The 18030-nt window shown below is 33.0% G+C and overlaps 4 protein-coding genes across 4 annotated transcripts; 3 read left to right on the top strand and 1 right to left on the bottom strand.

Moving 5' to 3' along the window:
- Positions 1-126: 126 nt before the first annotated feature.
- LOC146934058 (mitochondrial phosphate carrier protein 3, mitochondrial-like) lies at positions 127-3233 on the bottom strand. Its single transcript, XM_085705901.1, has 6 exons — positions 2802-3233; positions 2043-2404; positions 1815-1858; positions 993-1207; positions 745-869; positions 127-443 (listed from the first exon to the last, which is right to left on the bottom strand). Exons 1-6 carry the CDS (start codon positions 3126-3128, stop codon positions 404-406), a joined length of 1113 nt encoding a protein of 370 aa, XP_085562027.1. The 5' UTR covers positions 3129-3233; the 3' UTR covers positions 127-403.
- A 1098-nt stretch (positions 3234-4331) lies between these two features.
- Positions 4332-6083, top strand: LOC146934057 (acyl carrier protein 4, chloroplastic-like). The gene is made up of 4 exons (XM_085705899.1): positions 4332-4488; positions 5193-5288; positions 5373-5501; positions 5755-6083. The coding sequence occupies exons 1-4, from the start codon at positions 4420-4422 to the stop codon at positions 5878-5880; spliced, it is 420 nt and encodes a 139-aa protein (XP_085562025.1). The 5' UTR covers positions 4332-4419; the 3' UTR covers positions 5881-6083.
- Positions 6084-9784: 3701 nt separating this feature from the next.
- Positions 9785-13197, top strand: LOC146934056 (serine carboxypeptidase-like 45). Its single transcript, XM_085705898.1, has 10 exons — positions 9785-10123; positions 10208-10309; positions 10385-10480; positions 10752-10844; positions 10951-11030; positions 11310-11597; positions 11726-11850; positions 12203-12295; positions 12382-12499; positions 12890-13197. The coding sequence occupies exons 1-10, from the start codon at positions 9871-9873 to the stop codon at positions 13037-13039; spliced, it is 1398 nt and encodes a 465-aa protein (XP_085562024.1). The 5' UTR covers positions 9785-9870; the 3' UTR covers positions 13040-13197.
- Positions 13198-14521: 1324 nt separating this feature from the next.
- LOC146934055 (magnesium transporter MRS2-F-like) lies at positions 14522-17399 on the top strand. Its single transcript, XM_085705897.1, has 5 exons — positions 14522-15312; positions 15442-15570; positions 16481-16626; positions 16865-16985; positions 17072-17399. The coding sequence occupies exons 1-5, from the start codon at positions 14755-14757 to the stop codon at positions 17348-17350; spliced, it is 1233 nt and encodes a 410-aa protein (XP_085562023.1). The 5' UTR covers positions 14522-14754; the 3' UTR covers positions 17351-17399.
- Positions 17400-18030: the final 631 nt, after the last annotated feature.

The following is an 18030-nucleotide window of genomic DNA, read 5'->3' as shown; positions in this document are numbered from 1 at the left end:
GAAATTTTAGGTATATTGGGTGTAAGAAGAGAATTCTTACAGTGTGCAGTACTGTTGTTTTTTACACTATATCATTTTGTAACATGGGTAATATATTTTACATGACACACGCCCAAGAAAATATCATAGCATCAACACGACCAACTAACAAGATTATATATGTAGTTAACTTAGAAAATTTCAAACCTATTGTTACATTGACAACTAGGCAGGCAAACATATTGAAATACCAATTGAAAAAAGTTAAATGAAGGATAAAATTTGAAAATTCTCTTAATAATATACTAAATGGTTTTTTTTTTTGGTAAAGCTGCTATAGCTAAGGAGCATTAAAAACCTAACATTATTTGTCTGTCAATAAATTCTCTTCTGCATAACCAGGCATGTGTTGTTTGAATGGTTTCTATTTTGTAGGTGCAGGAGCAGCTCCACCAGAAGTTGGCCTGAAAGAGCAAACAACAAAATGACTAACAGGAAAAGAGAAACAGAACACAGAAACTTGGGACATTTGATGTTATGGAGCAACTATAGAAAGCTACGAGTCACAAACACATACACAACACTAGATACGACTCTGGCTAACACGCAGACACTAAAAATAATTTAAAAAACTAGAAGTGATTGAATGTGACTCCATGTGTCAGTATCGTGTTAGTGTCTCACACGTCTTTAATCTAAGGTGTAGGTGCTACGCAAGATGAAAGTAATTGAAGTAGGGTATAGGAGATAAGAGCAGGTACTTACAGCCCTACAAATACTTTGAAAGAATCATAGAGACCCCATTGAGCACCGGTTAGTGTTCCAATCATAACTATACGAAGAGGAAGACCACGAGTGAAAAGACCAACTACCCCAATCTTCTTCACTGCCTGCAAATTAAATAGTGAAAAGACAAGTAAGCAAATATTACACAAAAGAACAGCATAACATGGTGGATGCTGTTTTTACTCCTATCTATATGTATGTATGAATTCAAGCATGCATGAACTCACATCGCCAACGGTGGCTCCCTTGGCATTGTTGAGGAAAGAAACGAGGTTATCAGCAGGGTGTGAAACAATTGCACACAGTACACCTGCAATATATCCTGCTGCAAAACTCACTCCAAGCTGCTTATTTTTGCTGCATTGATCTTTGGGGGTTGGAATGGCGTGTTTGTAGATCATCTCCACAATAGTCTCAAACGAAGCAAATTTCATCATTGTGTCTGTTACAAGGCAAAAAGTATGTGTAAGGGGGAAGAGCAGAGAAAAACAAAAAAAAGGTAAAAGATATATACAAAATAGAATGCAACTTAAAATTACATAATACAAGAAGCATGAAATTTTTAATGCAACAGAATATGTAATGTGTATGTACACAAAAAACAAACAGAAAAACTTACTATTAGTTGTCCTCTTTCCTTACAATAAAGCAAAGATAATCAAACACAATTCAAATTAATGCCTTATGCATTCTTTCACGTCTTTGCTAGGTACCTTCTTCACCTTTCTAGACAACTGTTTTTAACGAGTCTTTATTTAACAAGAGAATACTGCTAAAGTTAAACTATTAACGAGTCTTTATCTAACAACTTAGATCTAATGTTTTTTTGTCTTAACTCTCTGTTTTTCAAGAGAGCGGACCTTAGTAATATGAAGTTTGGCCGAGAGGTAAGTTAACCATAACCTCGGATTGTTCCAGCCATGGTTCAAATTCAAGTACTCCCGATCGATTCAACCTTAACCGGAGCTCATTAGTTAGCCACTTGTGTCCAACCATTTAGTTAACTTATAGTCAGTTATAAAAGTGTGGACATGATTTAAGAGACTTACATGGTATCTGACGGCCCCAAAGAGGAACAAGTCCTTTATACAACCTGCACATCATATGAAATTCTGATCAAATTTGGAGGGTACAAAATCTTAAACTATTAATTTACTATGAAGCACCGACACAGACATACACACCATCCATTTGAGGTGTCGATGCTACATATCTTATGTACGATAAGAAGCAACAAAAGACTAGAAGCGATTAACATTATGGATAAAAAAAAGTACCCGGAAACACCATCAGCCTTGACAAACTTGGGTAATCCATCAGACAAACCACGAGCAAAGCCAGGCTGAGTTTGTACACGAACTTTGACGGCCTCCATAGGACAAAGTGCACAATCAGCAATAACTTCTGCTGAAGCAGAACCAGCAAGATATATGAAAGTTTTGTACTTGACTGCATTCTCTGGTCCTGCAAGATCTGAGTAATACTTTTTGAAGAACTCATAAAATCCAAACTTGCATGCTCCTTGAGCACTGTAACCAAGCAAAGTTGGCACCCAGCCTTTGAAGAAACCTCTAACACCCTGCTCCTTAAGTAAAACTCCAAATCCTGAACTGATGCTCTTATACTTTGCAGGGTCAATCTGAAAATAACAACTCAAATTATTTTGTATGCTTGTTTTCCTCATATACACATTCATTCCTTCCCCATTTTTGCAAATTATATGATTTTGTGTTGAGTGATATCAAATCGTGTTATAAATAAAATAAATTTTATCAAATGATGAACCAAATAAATTTAGAATTTCATTTGAAACACCATACGTGGTATATCAAATTTTGAAATAATAAAAAATTAAATTGAATTTAGCTAAGCTTAATGTTATTATTATTGTTATAATGTATGAATATCTTGTGTTTTATGTGCGAGGTGCCAGCAGAGTGTGACCTAAGATAGAGGGACGCAGTTCAAATATCATATGGACGATTGTAAAATAATCATTAACGATCATTTAGACAATTGTAATATTGCATACATACCTGCATGTTGCACTTGACGAGATCAAGAGGAGTGACAGCCATGTGTGTAAGACCGCAGCTGAAAACGCCACCAGCACTGCATGCGGCATAGTAAGCAGGAGAAAACATGCGGATTCCCTCGTTTGGTGAAGGGATCATAGGAACATTTTTCCTAGTATAGTCATGTGGTCGTGGTGATGAAGAATGTGATGATGATGTTGGCAACCCAGCATGGTTAATGTTGCTGTTGTTGATTGAAAAAGTATCCAAATGGGATGAGAGTGCATTTGATGAGTAAAGATATCCAGGGACAAGAGAGTGACGAGATGATTGGTCAAACAAAGCCATTGTTTTATTATGTGTGAGTGTGTTTTAGTGTTTATGTCTCTAGGAAAGAAATTAAAAGGCAGAAAATGGTTGTTAGAGTGGAAGAGAATTAAGTAGTAATATATTAATTTGCGACAAAATGGGAATGTTTGTGGTTAGGAAATTATGGGAATGGTAGTGTTGTTGGAAATTGAGTGTACGTGTGAGTATATGAATGAAAATGAAGGGAGAGAGTTAGGAGAAGAGAAAAATTAATTCAAGAGTAGAGAGGTATATGAGATCGTGTCCATTATTTTCGTTTACCATTTGACTATGTAACGCTTCCAATTTACATGTCAGTTAATGCACCACCTTCAAAACTTTTTTTTTGATAGAACACACCTTCAATCCATATATGTACTTCATGGTAAATTATACTTGACTAAAAATAATCAATTTAGTTGTAGCCCTGCTTAGGTAAATTATACTTGACTAAAGGTAAAGGTTCGGGATATAATTGGTAACAAGTTGTATATTATAGGGACTAAATTGATGGTAAGGGAAATACGACATTAATCAATGAACGTTGAGAAGGGTGAAATTGAGTAATATTTGACGTAATCAAACACCATTTTAAAATATTCATAATCTCATGGACATGTTTTAGAACCTTTTACATGGTTAGAAACAATTTTGATAAATTATTCACTAATTAATTTATCGTTAATATTGTGTTCATTACTTTTAAGTCATCATATCACACTATCACACTATGCTATACATTTATTAAAAAAAATTAATAAAAGAGAACAAAACCCAAAAAAAAAAAAAAGGAGAACTACATAAATTTACAAATATTTTTAGGCATACAAGCCTAAAAAATATCATAACAAGGATATTCAAAACCTCACAAGAGAGCGTCTCGAATACGAAAAGAACCTCATTAGTTGTAGAATATTAGAATTATTAATAGTCAATAGCTAATAAAGATGACTTTATAAAATTTTTACATTTATTTGTTCATACATTAATTAACATTCTTAATCTATATATTTTTGAAAAAAAAGATAATTGCACATATGTGCATTGAAAATGTGCATTAGCATGATGATCATGATTGGATAGATAGTTACCTTCCAAGGAGCAATGTTCACCACTCATTCATACATACATCACCCCATAATAAGCCAATTTTGTTCCTGACATGGCTTTACTTTCCAACTAAGCACCAGCTAGATAACACACTTATCTACCTTACTACTACTACTACTACCGTTTAATCAACCCAATCCATATCACTTACTATTCTATCTTCTTCCTAAGCTTCAATACAATGGCCTCTCTTTCAACCACCTCTCTTACCTTTCAACCCTCTTTCAATTTCTCTACAAGGACTAACCAGGTTCAGATTTTCATCTTCCACTCTTAATGCATATACTTACTTCTTATTTATTTTTGTATTTACACTTCAATAGGTTCATGTCATTAGAAATGCTATGTTTGACATTTGATATGTTGTGGCGCAGGTTTGAACTTGCAATGTTCATCTTTTCCACATTTATTATATGCAATGTTCTTTGAAAAAAAAAAATGTTACTATGCTTTTGGTATATATATTAAATGCATGAAATGACTTGGTTAAAGTTTTCTCCGAAAAATAAACCACTTTTGGAAATTTCTCTATAGTGAATTTTTTGTTTTGCACACGTGCAAATTAAACGCACGGACGTGAAGGAGTGTCCAATTGATAATTTAGGTGTTGGAAATTGAAGTATATAGCATAGTTACATTGGTAGGTTCAGAGCATAGTAAGAGAACATACACATTAATATGTTAAGGTTTTGGTTCAAGACTAAATCTTAAGTTCACTTTTGTGTTTTGTTGTTTTTCTATTTGGATAAACAACAATTATCGTATAGGTGCTTATGTATTAGCTATTTTTACAACAAAAGAAAAAATAAGTCAAAAAAAATTCATATAAGTTGTTTTCACAAGTTATCTTATATAGCTTATGAAAATAACTTATGAACAACGGTTTTAATACTTTTTTTATGAGGTGAGGAAGAAGTGAAAATTTTAATTTGAGTGGTTAAAACATACATGCAGGTTTCTTTCAGAACTTCAAGTTTTGGTGCAATTTCTGTGGGATGTACAAAGAGAAGTTTTCCTTCTTTGAGATCTTCTCGTTTCCGCATTTGTGCAGTAAGTTTGATTCCCTTTGAAATTCATTTTGACTTTTAAAAAACTTGCAAGGAACAATAACAACTTTGAATTTTTTTTTAAAAGATTCAGGCACAACCTGAGACAGTGGAGAAAGTGAGCAAAATTGTGAGAAAACAACTTGCTTTGACTCCTGAAACCAAGCTTACTCCAGAAACTAAATTTTCAGAACTTGGTGCTGATTCTCTTGACACTGTAAGAAAATCAGTTGTAATCAATCAAACATTGTTAGTTTTGATTATTTATTTATTTAAAAAAAAATATTGTACTCCGTTGGTTATAAGGTCAAGTTCCTATCACTGAGCTGACACCTGAATGAACATTATTGGTTTTGATTTTGATGGTGCATTTGGTTGATTACTTGAAACAATGTTTCTTAGATGTTTGTGTTGTTTATGCTAGAGCTATGGGTATTATTGAATTGATTGATTCTTAATTAATGTGGCAGGTGGAAATAGTGATGGGTTTAGAGGAAGAGTTTAACCTTAATATTGAGGATGATAATGCTGAAGACATCACAACCATTCAACAAGCAGCTGATTTGATAGAGAAACTGATTCAAAAGAAAGATTAAGCTTAAGAGGTGAACCCAATGGAAGCTCTACGGAAAATACATTGTGAACTGAGTTAGGGATAATCATCAGTAAATTTATTTTTGGCCTCTTATTTGTGCTTATGCGTATTCTTTTGGAAGGTGTTTTAATATATTTTTTCCATTGTAACTTGGTTAAATTGCTATTTGTTGCAAGCATGGTGAGAGAAAATGTTTTATATATATATATATATATATATATATATATATATATATATATATATATATATATATATATATTTATTGGACTCAAGATAAGATAAGCATGTTATTTGCTTTTTAGGCCAAGATTATGGCAATGTTCCATCCTTGTGCCTAATGTGGTTTTTAGAAAGTTTGATCACACCAAAGAGCATACATAAGCCAGGTAAGGGTGAGGTAACTGATTGATGCTCAAGTTTGTTAAAGATCCCATAGAATATAGGTACATGGTGTCTGTTAAAAGAAGTAAGAGGGAGGAGCCCGTATCGAACTCTAATTACGACGTCTGATCTAGCAATTAGCGCATTTTTGTAAATTGAATTAGAATTTGCTAACGCCACTTACGTCATACCATGTTGTTAGCAAGGAAATAAAATTGAGTAAATCAGTCATTTCTAAGATGAATATATGTCTGAACAAAAAGACAAAGGAGTGGAGAAAGCAGCCTAGAGGTTTTTCGAAGCTGAAAGTGGATCATAGCACCGCACCCGTGTTGAGAAATTACTCATAAAGATCACGTTCACACTTTCCCTGTTAATGTTTCTTGGATTTCTTGCCAGTGAATAATGCTTCTGATACATATCGCGGTCATATAATTCATAAACATGAAATCAACTATTACTCCTAGATTATCTCCATAAACATGATACAATTTGATTGAATACATGTATAAGTATCAATTTTTTCAAATTAAACCCTATAGATATACTTCAGGCATGCCATGACACGCATGAAGAATGAAACTTGAGTTTGGTCGTAGTAAGTGTTTGTTCCATGTAATGATATATATGAGCACAGATGTGTCTGCGGAACACTTGTGTGGTCACAACCAACCATAAATGTAAAATATTTTTCAAATAATTAAATAATATATATTATTACGTGTGTGTCTAAATTATTTTGATTTTAGGTTGCAACCATAAAAGTATTTCTTGATGTGCTTGAGACTAGAGTTTCAATATGTAGTGTAGTAACATATTTCGCTAAACCGGTTTACAAGCACTTTTACGAATTGGTTCACCAAAATTCGCAGTTAATTTGCCAAAAGAGGAGAACCAGCAAACTAACTCAAGAAAACTATGAGTAAAAAAAACTCAAAATTGTACACCCTACATTTATTCTACATCTCATTTTTTTGATATCTCTATCTTCCTATCACATTATCAATCCATCATGTATCACTTTCTCTATTTCTTTCTCTCTCAAAGTGTACATACTTGTGTACAAGTGTTCAAAGATAATTTTTTATTTATGTTAGAGTGAAGAGAAAATTTGGGCAACAATCTTTATATTTATACATCTTATTTTCTCTCTATTTCTTTCCTTCTATCACATCATTTTCTATCTCTATCTCTCATAATGTTGATTGAATAACGAGTGTACAAAAATAATTTTATTTTAGTAATAAAATAGATTTTTTTTACGAGTTGTAAATAATATAGATGAATGGAAGTGAAAGTGGTACAGCTAATGATGAAAAATCTGAAGCCTTTTGTAAAAGCTTTTAAGGTAGGGGCCATTTCTTCTCGTTTACCACTTCCTTCCGTTGATTTGATTGAACTTCAACCGCATATATTACAAAATCACACCCCCATCCACCACATTATATTTGTCCTTTTCTAGTTTGTTTGTTCACACTGCTATTCCTTAAATTATTTCCTAAGCTTAATGGAATTTCCCCTTCTAAAAAAATTCCTAAGAAAATGGATTCCCATCAGTTGAGATATTCATATATTCTCACTCAATCAATGCATTGGTGACAGTTAGATTCAATTATTGATTTTTTCTTTTCAAAAATCCAAAATTAGAAATTTAAACCGTTCGATCTTGAGCCAATGAATGATTGCGTGAATTCATTATATGCCGAGACTATATTCCAAAGATATAACAGCGCAATGTTGATTAGACTTTCAAGCAATTATATGATGATTAGATTAGACAATTTTTTTCCTTTCAACTGTACTTGGATAGGGTCCATTCATATTCACTCAGATATGTTTGCCAAAACATAAGCATCCATAAATTGAACTATTGCATTGCTAGCATACAAATTTAACACAGCTTGTATGTACAATTGAAATATGGTGAATGGATGAAGGACCCGCCACACCCCAACAATGAAAGGCTAGCCTAGCATGGAAGGGTTTGAGGCACAATGGGAACATGTGGTTCCCTATAGGCTAGCATGTGAGTTTGTACATGAAAAATAAAAGTGATGGATGATAAAGGTGGGGGGTATGAGCCTAGAATAATTGCTTTCCATAACGAGGACAAAAAGAGTTTGAAAAATAAAAGGAACCAAATGTGTAACATTGTCATTATAAGGGAAAGCCTTTTCTCAGCGGAACAAATGGAACTAGGTCATTCCCATTGTAACTATATCAAGAATATATGACTCATCATCTAATTTTATTAATGATTAATTTTTATGATCAATGATGTACTTGATAACTCTAGATTACTACAGAAGTAAGATTGCTCTATTAGTCTATTTTCCTTGGAATTTCCATGATGTAACTACTTTTTGGATGAATAAGTTTTGCATGTACTTTTGTTGATCAAGAATCAATCAAACAACTTTTTGATAAAAACAAAAAAGGAGCTGTGTATATCTGTTTTCACCCTGCAATATCCCCCACCCCAGGATGCTATGATATGCTCATATTCTCTCAGAGCTCAGCAAAGTACACAGAAATGAGACAATTTTATCAAACAAAACCTTACTCATTTTTATTCATTTACCTTGAAAGGGACACTACCCAATTGGTGTAGTCAAAAAAGTAAGTGTAGAGATCATCTAGAACTATTGCACAATGAAGCAGTTTGTAGAACCGTAAGATTTAGAGAGAAAATTTTCCTCTTAAATTCAAACGACTCTACATCTAGCGTGCAACGGATGTAAGGATCCAAATTTGTCAAAAAAAAGTTACAGGGTATTTGTGGTTGATGCATATGATACTTTATAATGAGAAATACAAAAAAGGAAAGAAAACAACATGTACACACTGTAATTCTCAAAACACTAATTTTTTTTAATGGCAGAAAACTTTTTTTTGAACAATTAATGGCAGAAAACTTACATGCTTACTCAGATTCATGCATTAAGAGGCTCCAACTATGTGTACATTTTTCCTTTTGCTGCAGTGCAGGGTTTAGACAGAACCAATACACTTATTATGTATCCCTCACTCACATCTCTTTAAAATCCATTTTCTAGTATTTGAATTTTGGTTGAGCCTAACTCAACCTAAAAATCGGTGTGTAAGGTGAGGACTACCCACCACTGTGAACATATTTTCAAGCCATATATAATCTAATATGAAACTCTTAACACACCTTACTCACGTTCAAAATTTATATATTTAGAGTGTGACATGAGTCGTCCGATAGCAATGACCTGATTGCAGGTTAATAAAAGTGATGTTGGGTTGGATACCATCTTCGAATTTGGATTGGGTCTAACTCAACTCCTAGAAAACCGACTTATAAGGTGAGGACTATCCGCCACTTATAAAGACCTTCTTAATACTGTATCTTATCAAATGTGAGACTCTTAAACACCGGCTTGCAAAACAATCAAAATAGTCAAAAAATGAAATATTGAGCCTTGGACCACTCAGTGGACCACATTTAAATTAACCCTATTTATGTATCCAGTAATATTGTGTATTTTAAACACATCCCACCTCTTTCTCTCTCTCTCACTCACTCTCTCTCTCTCTGATACAACTTTTCCCAAGTCCTACTCTCATTAGTTTTTGTGCTAAAAAGATGTGCTGGCAAAGATGGAAAGCCATGGCAATGACTGTGGTGTTGCTTCAGCTGAGTTCTTCCATGGAAATCTTCTGTCTCTCTTCTCATGCAGATAGAATTCATAAGCTTCCTGGACAACCCCAAATAGGCTTTCAACACTTCTCAGGATATGTTACAGTGGATGAAAAAAAACACAGATATCTCTTTTACTATTTTGTTGAATCACAAACTGATCCATCTTCAAAACCTTTAGTCCTTTGGCTCAATGGAGGTCCCCAATCTCTCACTTGCCACAACTACACTACACTTATAAATTCTTAGTTCAAATGTGCAAGCTTATTTTTGTTTTGTACAGGACCAGGTTGTTCTTCTCTTGGAGTAGGTGCATTCTCGGAGAATGGACCTTTCAGACCCAATGGAGAAGTTCTGATTAAAAATGAGCATAGTTGGAATAGAGGTACTGTATTGATCATTGCATTAGATTTCCAAGAATTTACCATTATGATATAAACTTAGTTACTTTGTGATGTAGAGGCAAACATGTTGTATTTGGAGACACCAGTTGGAGTGGGGTTTTCTTATGCTAAAGGTAGTTTCTCCAATATGAAAGTGAATGATGAGGTGACAGGTAATTGATCTTGCATTAATACTATTATTAACAATCACTTTAGACCTTTGTGTTTTTTTTTTATTTCATCTTTTGAGATAAATAATTTCCTCTTTATGATGTTTAGGCTTTTAAAAAGTTGAGACAATAGAAAAGTTTAAGCTAAAAAAAATGCAACATAACTTTAGAGATATGATATGTTCCATTTGATTATATTTTGGTATGGTTTTGATATATCAATCTTGGAATAATCAAATATTAGACATTAATTATTGAATTTGATTTCTTTTAGCTAGGGACAACCTTGTGTTCTTGCTACATTGGTTCAACAAGTTCCCCCAATACAAACACAGAGATTTGTTTTTGACAGGAGAAAGTTATGCAGGTAAGTGTGTCACATCATTTCTAGATTAATTCAATTTCAAAAGCAGGTTAACATACAGACATCAATATTATTTGTTTTCTCACACATAATTGTCAATAAACATTAGGGCATTACATTCCACAATTAGCAAATCTCATGATTGGAATCAACAAAAAGGAAAAGATATTCAATCTAAAAGGCATAGCAGTAAGTACTATACCGTTTATGTATCAACCATGTTTTGATGCTTCTTTCTTAGGTATTTGGATTGCATGAACCGGGCATAATCTCACGCGTTCACGTAGTCAGCGTATTGGTGACTGTTGGATTGAGATCGGACGGTCCAGTTTCAATGCAGATTTTGATTATTTTTTTTAAAACTAATATATCGAGGTTAAAATCTAGATTGTCCGATCTAGATCAAATGGTACTGACTGCAGGAATCCAAAGACATTGCTAATGTCGACGTGGTCTCTTTTATTGCAGTTGGGAAATCCACTTCTAGAATATGCCACTGACTTCAATTCAAGGGCTGAGTTCTTCTGGTCTCATGGATTGATATCAGATTCAACTTACAAAATGTTCACCGCAGGCTGCAATTATTCGCAGTATGTAAGTGAGTACTATAGAAACTCCATTTCCCCGCTTTGTTCAAAGGTTATGACCCAAGTAAGCAGAGAAACCAGCAAGTTTGTGGACAAATATGATGTTACCCTTGATGTATGCATTTCCTCAGTGCTTTCACAATCCAAAGTTATTTGTCCTCAAAACCATGTAAGTATTGTCTTTTGGAGATTCTTTCATGCAACTTCTTTTACCAAGTTACCTCTTAATTTTGATATTGCGTTTTCAAATTGGCTTGATCATTGTGATTTGAGAAATTCTTTCATTTTTCCAAACAGCATGCAAATGAGAGTATAGATGTATGTGTAGATGACGAAGTTACAAATTACTTAAACAGACGCGATGTACAAAAGGCGCTTCATGCCGAGCTTGTTGGAGTTCCAAAGTGGGATGTGTGCAGCAAGTATATTCTTCTATCCTAAAACAAATACACACTATATATAGGTCTGTTTGGATAAACAATTGAATTAAGCGCTTATAGCAATAACATTTATCATATAATGATATAAGTGCCTATATATAAGTTATTTCTACAACAAAAGATAAAATAAAGTAAAATTGTTTTCATAAAGCTACCTAGAAGAGCTTATGGAAATAATCTTTCAAACAACTTACAAATATTTCACAAGTTGTTTCCATAAACTCTCTCAAACAATCTCATAAGTGCATATGCCGGTAGATAACGCAATCCAAATAGGATCAACAATTGTAATTAACCAAACAGTAATAACTGTGCTACATTATGTTGGTAACAGCATCTTGGACTACAATATGCTCAACCTGGAAGTACCTACACTCCATGTTGTTGGATCAATCATAAAAGCTGGAGTTAGGGTATTAATTTATAGGTAACCAGAATTAAATCATTCCATTTCCTCGTTGACGGAAATATATATGCTATAACTAATTTTACTTTGTTTTGTTCTCACTATAGTGGAGATCAAGATTCAGTAATTCCACTCACTGGTAGCCGAACCTTGGTTCACAAGCTAGCAAGACAATTAGCACTTAAAACAACAATTCCTTACAGGGTATGGTTTGAAGGTCATCAGGTATATAATAAATACTACTTAACAGTTAACATCTTGCATGTTTGGAACAACAATTTAATTTAAGCGCTTATAATATAAATTTTATCATATAAATACTTACAGCTATCCAGGAGAGTTTGTGAAAATATGCTAAAAACTGCTTATGAACATGTCATGAGTAGTTTCGATATCGTCTCTGAAATAGTCTCTCAAGTGCTTATATCGATATATAAGCTCAAATAAATCAATTCAAACAGGCTACGACTGTCATATATATGCGTGCATCTATGCACAATAGTTGTAGACAGCTTTTATCATGAAGCTAAAGCACTTCAGATCAAAACATAATCAAACTTAGATAATATATGCACATCATAAACTAATTTAAGTTTATCAATCTTTTTGCTTTAGGTTGGTGGATGGACTCAAGTATATGGAAATACTCTCACATTTGCCACCATCAGAGGTGCCTCCCATGAAGCTCCTTTCTCACAACCTGAAAGATCACTCGTTTTATTCAAGTCATTCTTAGAAAACAGACCTTTACCTAAATCTTTTTGACAAATTGTTAGTGTTTTTCTGATTTAGTTCAGAGATTGTAAGTAAGATACCCCAAAAGTTGTATTATATATACTGTACTATTATAGTTAGTAAAGCAATTAACTGATAACTGTGCAGGATGTCAAAAGAAAAGCTAGTAAAAATGATTTAAGAGGATATGAGATTGTTGTAGTTTTTTCAGTTATGCAATTTTTTGGGTTTCAAAGTATAAAAGTGTTCAAATAATACAATTCAGATTACAAAATTGACCCTAAATCGCCGCAATGCAAAAGCACCACGGCCATCATACGCAACGTTGCTATCATAACCCAACATATAATTGACTAAACCTGAAGGCGGTTGTTCCACAAGGCATGAACGTCTGCCTACTTATCGATGAATATGAATCATACTCAACACTTAGCAACTTGTTTTGGTTTGTCCCCATATATCATAATAATTTTCAAGACAAAATGGGATGCCTTACCCCTGTATGGGATCAAAAGAAGCTTTCCAAATGTCTATGCTTTTAATAATGGCTCTTTTGCAGTGTCACATAGCTCCAAAACAGTAACCCTAGACTAGGGATCTACGTGTTCTCAGGCATCGACTGTTTTTCCATTTCCCATATGTTAGGACAGTTCTATAATTGTTTTTTATGATGATTGTCACATTTCCTCCTATATGGACATTAGTTAAAGAAACAAAAAAAATATTATTTCCACTTTTAAAAGCTTGATTACACAAGTTTTAAAACTATTTTTTTAGAACTATTTTTTTTAATATTTGTTTTAGGACATTTGTTAATATTTTTCATTGTCAAAATCAATTGCGGTGATAAACAAAGTAGAAAGCATAGAGGTAGTGATATTTTGATTGATTAAAAGATGTGATCGATATACATTAAAAGCTCTATTGCATGTAACAGTGCACTATAAAAAAAATTAGAAGGTCCAAAGTTGGAAGGAAATAAAAATGAAAGTTAATATCTTTGAAAGTTGGAAGAAAACAAAAAATAAGAATTTATATTATACTTTTTATATTGTTAGATACTATTGTTGTAACCTCTCAAAAAAAAAAATACTATTGTTGTAAAAAAGATACTATTGTTATATTATAATTTTAATTTGATTAAAAGAAAATATAATTTTAATTTTTATGGACAATTGTGTTTGTTAAGCTTTTATTTTAATATTTAAATTTATTCTTATGTATTTGTTACATGTGTTATTGTTATTTGTATTGAAAAAATGATGACATTTTTTTAAAAAGAAAAGTCAGCCCAAAAGAACTGAAAGGGAAGTATAGATTCAAACAAACCAGAAATTATTCTGTTTTTTTTTTTTTTTAAGGAGAAATTATTCTATTATCCTATTTCTGCTAGTAACATATTTTTTTGGGCAAAGATATTGATCTGTTACAATTATTTTTTGCCGAAAAACAGAAATATGTTACTTATTCAAACAAAACATAAAAAGAACAAATCTGTTACACAATAAACAGATCGTACCGAATTTGGTGGGATTTTAATCTCTTATCATCAAATCAAACGGATCAAGAGAAGTTCTGGTGTTGTTATAACTGAACCAGTAAATATTTATGGACATTAGAAAGACCTAGTTATTATTATTATTCATCAAAATTAATTAGAGTTAGACTACATATATTGAATTAATGGAATCACTATATTAATTAATTGGAAGAAGAGAAGAGAAGAGAAGGGAAAAGCAGCAACAATGGTGGTGACGACGGCGATGAGAGGAGGGTGTCGACGAAAGGGTAATGGAATGGTAGTGAAGAGTTGGATGGTAGTATCAGAGACAGGTGAATCACGCGTTGAAGATATTGACAAACACTCCATCATGCAACGTACAGGGTTACCTACGCGTGACCTTAGAGCTCTTGATCCAAAACTCTCTAACCCTTCTTCTATCTTAGGACGAGAAAAAGCTATTGTTGTTAACTTAGAACACATTCAAGCAATTATCACTTCCAATGAAGTGCTTATGATTAATTCCACAAACCCTTTCTTTCTTCGTTTCCTTCAAGATCTTCAAGCGCGCCTTCCTCGTTCTAATAATATCCAAATGCCTAGCGATAATGTGGATGGTGATTATGAAGCGAAACCTTTGTTCGATGATTCTCCTCCTAACAATGCATCTGAGGGAATTTTTGAGGCCGGTTCACCAAACGCCGCCATTGCAGGCATTGTGTCGGCTCCTAAGCAATTACCTTTTGAGTTTAAAGCTCTTGAGGCTTGTATTGAATCTACTTGTACGTGCCTTGAATCTGAGGTATGTGATATAAATGTATTGTATGTATGAATTACAGTCGAATTATGGGAACACATTCTATTCTATATGCTTATTAATTATGACTTATGAGGTCTATATATGATTTGTGTTGTGTTTATATTATATCAGACTCAAGGGCTAGAAAAAGAGGCTTATCCAGCTTTGGATGAATTGACCTCTCGAATTAGTACTCTCAACCTTGAACGTGTAAGGCAAATCAAGAATCGTTTGGTTTCACTTTTTGGTCGTGTACAGAAGGTAAATATATAGTCATCATTTATGTGTTCACTCTTTGTTTGATCTCTTGTTATGTCTCATCATCTAATGCACCCTTTTGGTTACAATTCTAACTTGTAATACCTGATAGTGTAAATAAAGCTAGGTTTTGGTTTTCAAAGTTTTGAATAGGAAAAATGTTTGTAAGTTAGTTAGTACTTATGTTAATTTTAGAGACTAAACCCTTCACCTCCTTAAAATTCCTTTAGTGTTTCTTAGTTCACCAACCGAACTATCTAAATGGGACAAGACAATGTAAAGTCGGATTATTCACGGCTAATAATTTATGCATGACTTCCTTTTGACATGCTTTTCATCAAATTGGATCCTCTCATTCACTATTCTCTACACATATCTCTCCTAACTCTTTATCTTACTATCTCTCTTGACAATTTGATTAATTTTTATAAAGAGAGGGAGTGAGATTAAGAGAGAGATAAAGAGTTAAGAGAGAGATGTAGAAAAATAGTAAAGGAGATGATCTAAATCCGTTTTTCATACCTTCCATTTATGTTCATTAATCTACTACACTTATGCAAATTGTACGTATTTGAGATTAGCAACATAGCTTAAAAGGAATGAACGGTGTACATAATATGGTGTCAGAGGCCAGGATTATGAAAGTCGGTGAGAGTGTTGCTAAGCCAGTCATGAATGATGTACATAATATTGTATTTGAATGTGGACTTATATTTAGCCCTTACAATGTAAAATTTATGGCTCCTCCCCTGAATATTAAGTTGCTTTTGTTACAAACAATCTCATAATAGATGTGTGAAAATATCTTTTGCTGTCAACTGGAGTATATATGCTCATGACTTTCGATTGTTATAAAAAAATTTCTTGTTCTTTAAAAACTAAAAATGGATACTAACATTCTTGGGTTTAACAGGTCGCAGATCAACTAGAAAATTTGTTGGATGATGATAATGACATGGCTGAAATGTACTTGACACAAAAACTTGATGCTCGATTATCAGAGCAAACATCAGCAAAAGAAGGGTACAATTCAACATCTGATGAAGATAGAGACGAAAGGTAGTACAAACTATATATTAACACTAGTTTTTTGGATTTCACTTGGTTGTCATTGGCTTTTGGTACCATTAGTGTCTTATGCTTATAATTTTGTTAATGATGTATCCTTTTTGCTTCTTGCGAAAAAAACTATTAACATTAGTCGATTAATATATAACAGCTCTATTTTTGAAACATAGTTCTGCATGTATAGCAGCAATTATATGAGTCATGCTCACAGTTTGTTCCTTAATTTTAGTGATGAATCAGGTTCGATTAAAGACAAATCATATGGTCCTAAGCTTGATGTTAAAGAATTGGAGATGCTTTTAGAAGCATATTTTGCACAGATAAATGGAATCTTGCAAAAATTATCCAGTGTATGTATTTATTTCATTTGAACTCTTTTATTCATTTTAAGCTTGCATGGGATATTCACTGATATTGGTTTTTGTTCTTTGTTAAGTTGAGTGAGTATGTGGATAATACAGAGGACTACATCAACATAATGTTAGATGATAAGCAAAATCAGCTTCTACAAGTATCAATAATATTCAACACAATAAACATGATAGTGAATGCAGGTATTGTGGTTGTTGGATTGTTCGGCATGAATATTCATATTGATCTCTTCGATGGACAACCTCGTCAATTTTGGGCCACAGTTGGAGGCACGGTCTTAGGTTGCGTCTTATTATTTCTTGCTTCTATTTGGTTTGGTAAAAAAAGATATTTGTTGTCTTAATACAGGAAATTAGATTACTAATTCATGAGTAAATGATCGATTAGTAGGAGATACTTGCTGCATTCTTTGTTTTTCTTTTGAACATAAACCTTAAGATTTAATAGTTGGGGACTGCTATGGTGAAGTTACTTTTGTGACTTTTTTGAAAAAGTCGCTTATGTGGCTTAATAGAAGAGTGCCACGTGGATGTCTTTTTAAATCGGTTAATTGGAAAAGCGATTTTAAAAAGCATTTGTTTTTGGAAAAAAGATATTTTTAATTTCTTTTTTATTTTTATTTTCATTTTTATCCCTTAGGATTGTGTTCCTGGCTCTGATACCAGATTTGATGTGGGGTTTTTTGCGGGTTTTTCTCGAGCTTCTTTTAGAAGTTTCTCGATGTTATCTAAACCTTGAAAAGGTTGTAGAAGTATTTTTGCTCTTTTTCTTTGAATTTCTATTTTTTGGATAGAGTTGTTGACGGAATTTTCTTCAATTTCATTTTCTAGATCTTCAATTAGATCTATATGTGTTTTCATCAAAGATTGAGCTTTATATATTATTTGTTTGAATGTTATTAGATCATAATACCAATCTATATCACTTACTAAGTATTGTAACCTAGTTTTAAATAACCTTAATTCTTCTTTTAATGTTAAACCAGGCATATTTATTTACGAATTTGGGTAGATTCGTCATCGG

This window comes from Medicago sativa, chromosome 4 (assembly GCF_051527215.1).
Source record: "Medicago sativa cultivar Bolivia chromosome 4, Bolivia_mono, whole genome shotgun sequence".
NCBI classification, from domain to species: domain Eukaryota; kingdom Viridiplantae; phylum Streptophyta; class Magnoliopsida; order Fabales; family Fabaceae; genus Medicago; species Medicago sativa.
Note: the sequence above shows the minus strand (reverse complement) of the source record. Positions and strands in the feature narration are given on the sequence as shown.

Excerpts from the sequence above, each read along its gene's own strand:
- LOC146934058 (XM_085705901.1), bottom strand. The coding sequence starts at position 3,128 with ATGGCTTTGTTTGACCAATCATCTCGTCACTCTCTTGTCCCTGGATAT. Across the intron at positions 1,208-1,814 it reads TTGGGGCCGTCAGATACCAT|ACACAATGATGAAATTTGCT; the intron begins GTAAGTCTCTTA and ends GCCTTGTAACAG. Across the intron at positions 870-992 it reads AGGGAGCCACCGTTGGCGAT|GCAGTGAAGAAGATTGGGGT; the intron begins GTGAGTTCATGC and ends TTTAATTTGCAG.
- LOC146934057 (XM_085705899.1), top strand. The coding sequence starts at position 4,420 with ATGGCCTCTCTTTCAACCACCTCTCTTACCTTTCAACCCTCTTTCAAT. Across the intron at positions 5,289-5,372 it reads CTCGTTTCCGCATTTGTGCA|ATTCAGGCACAACCTGAGAC; the intron begins GTAAGTTTGATT and ends TTTTTTTAAAAG. Across the intron at positions 5,502-5,754 it reads GTGCTGATTCTCTTGACACT|GTGGAAATAGTGATGGGTTT; the intron begins GTAAGAAAATCA and ends TTAATGTGGCAG.
- LOC146934056 (XM_085705898.1), top strand. The coding sequence starts at position 9,871 with ATGTGCTGGCAAAGATGGAAAGCCATGGCAATGACTGTGGTGTTGCTT. Across the intron at positions 11,598-11,725 it reads TTATTTGTCCTCAAAACCAT|CATGCAAATGAGAGTATAGA; the intron begins GTAAGTATTGTC and ends TTTTCCAAACAG. Across the intron at positions 11,851-12,202 it reads AAGTGGGATGTGTGCAGCAA|CATCTTGGACTACAATATGC; the intron begins GTATATTCTTCT and ends TGTTGGTAACAG.
- LOC146934055 (XM_085705897.1), top strand. The coding sequence starts at position 14,755 with ATGGTGGTGACGACGGCGATGAGAGGAGGGTGTCGACGAAAGGGTAAT. Across the intron at positions 15,313-15,441 it reads GTACGTGCCTTGAATCTGAG|ACTCAAGGGCTAGAAAAAGA; the intron begins GTATGTGATATA and ends ATATTATATCAG. Across the intron at positions 16,627-16,864 it reads GATGAAGATAGAGACGAAAG|TGATGAATCAGGTTCGATTA; the intron begins GTAGTACAAACT and ends CCTTAATTTTAG.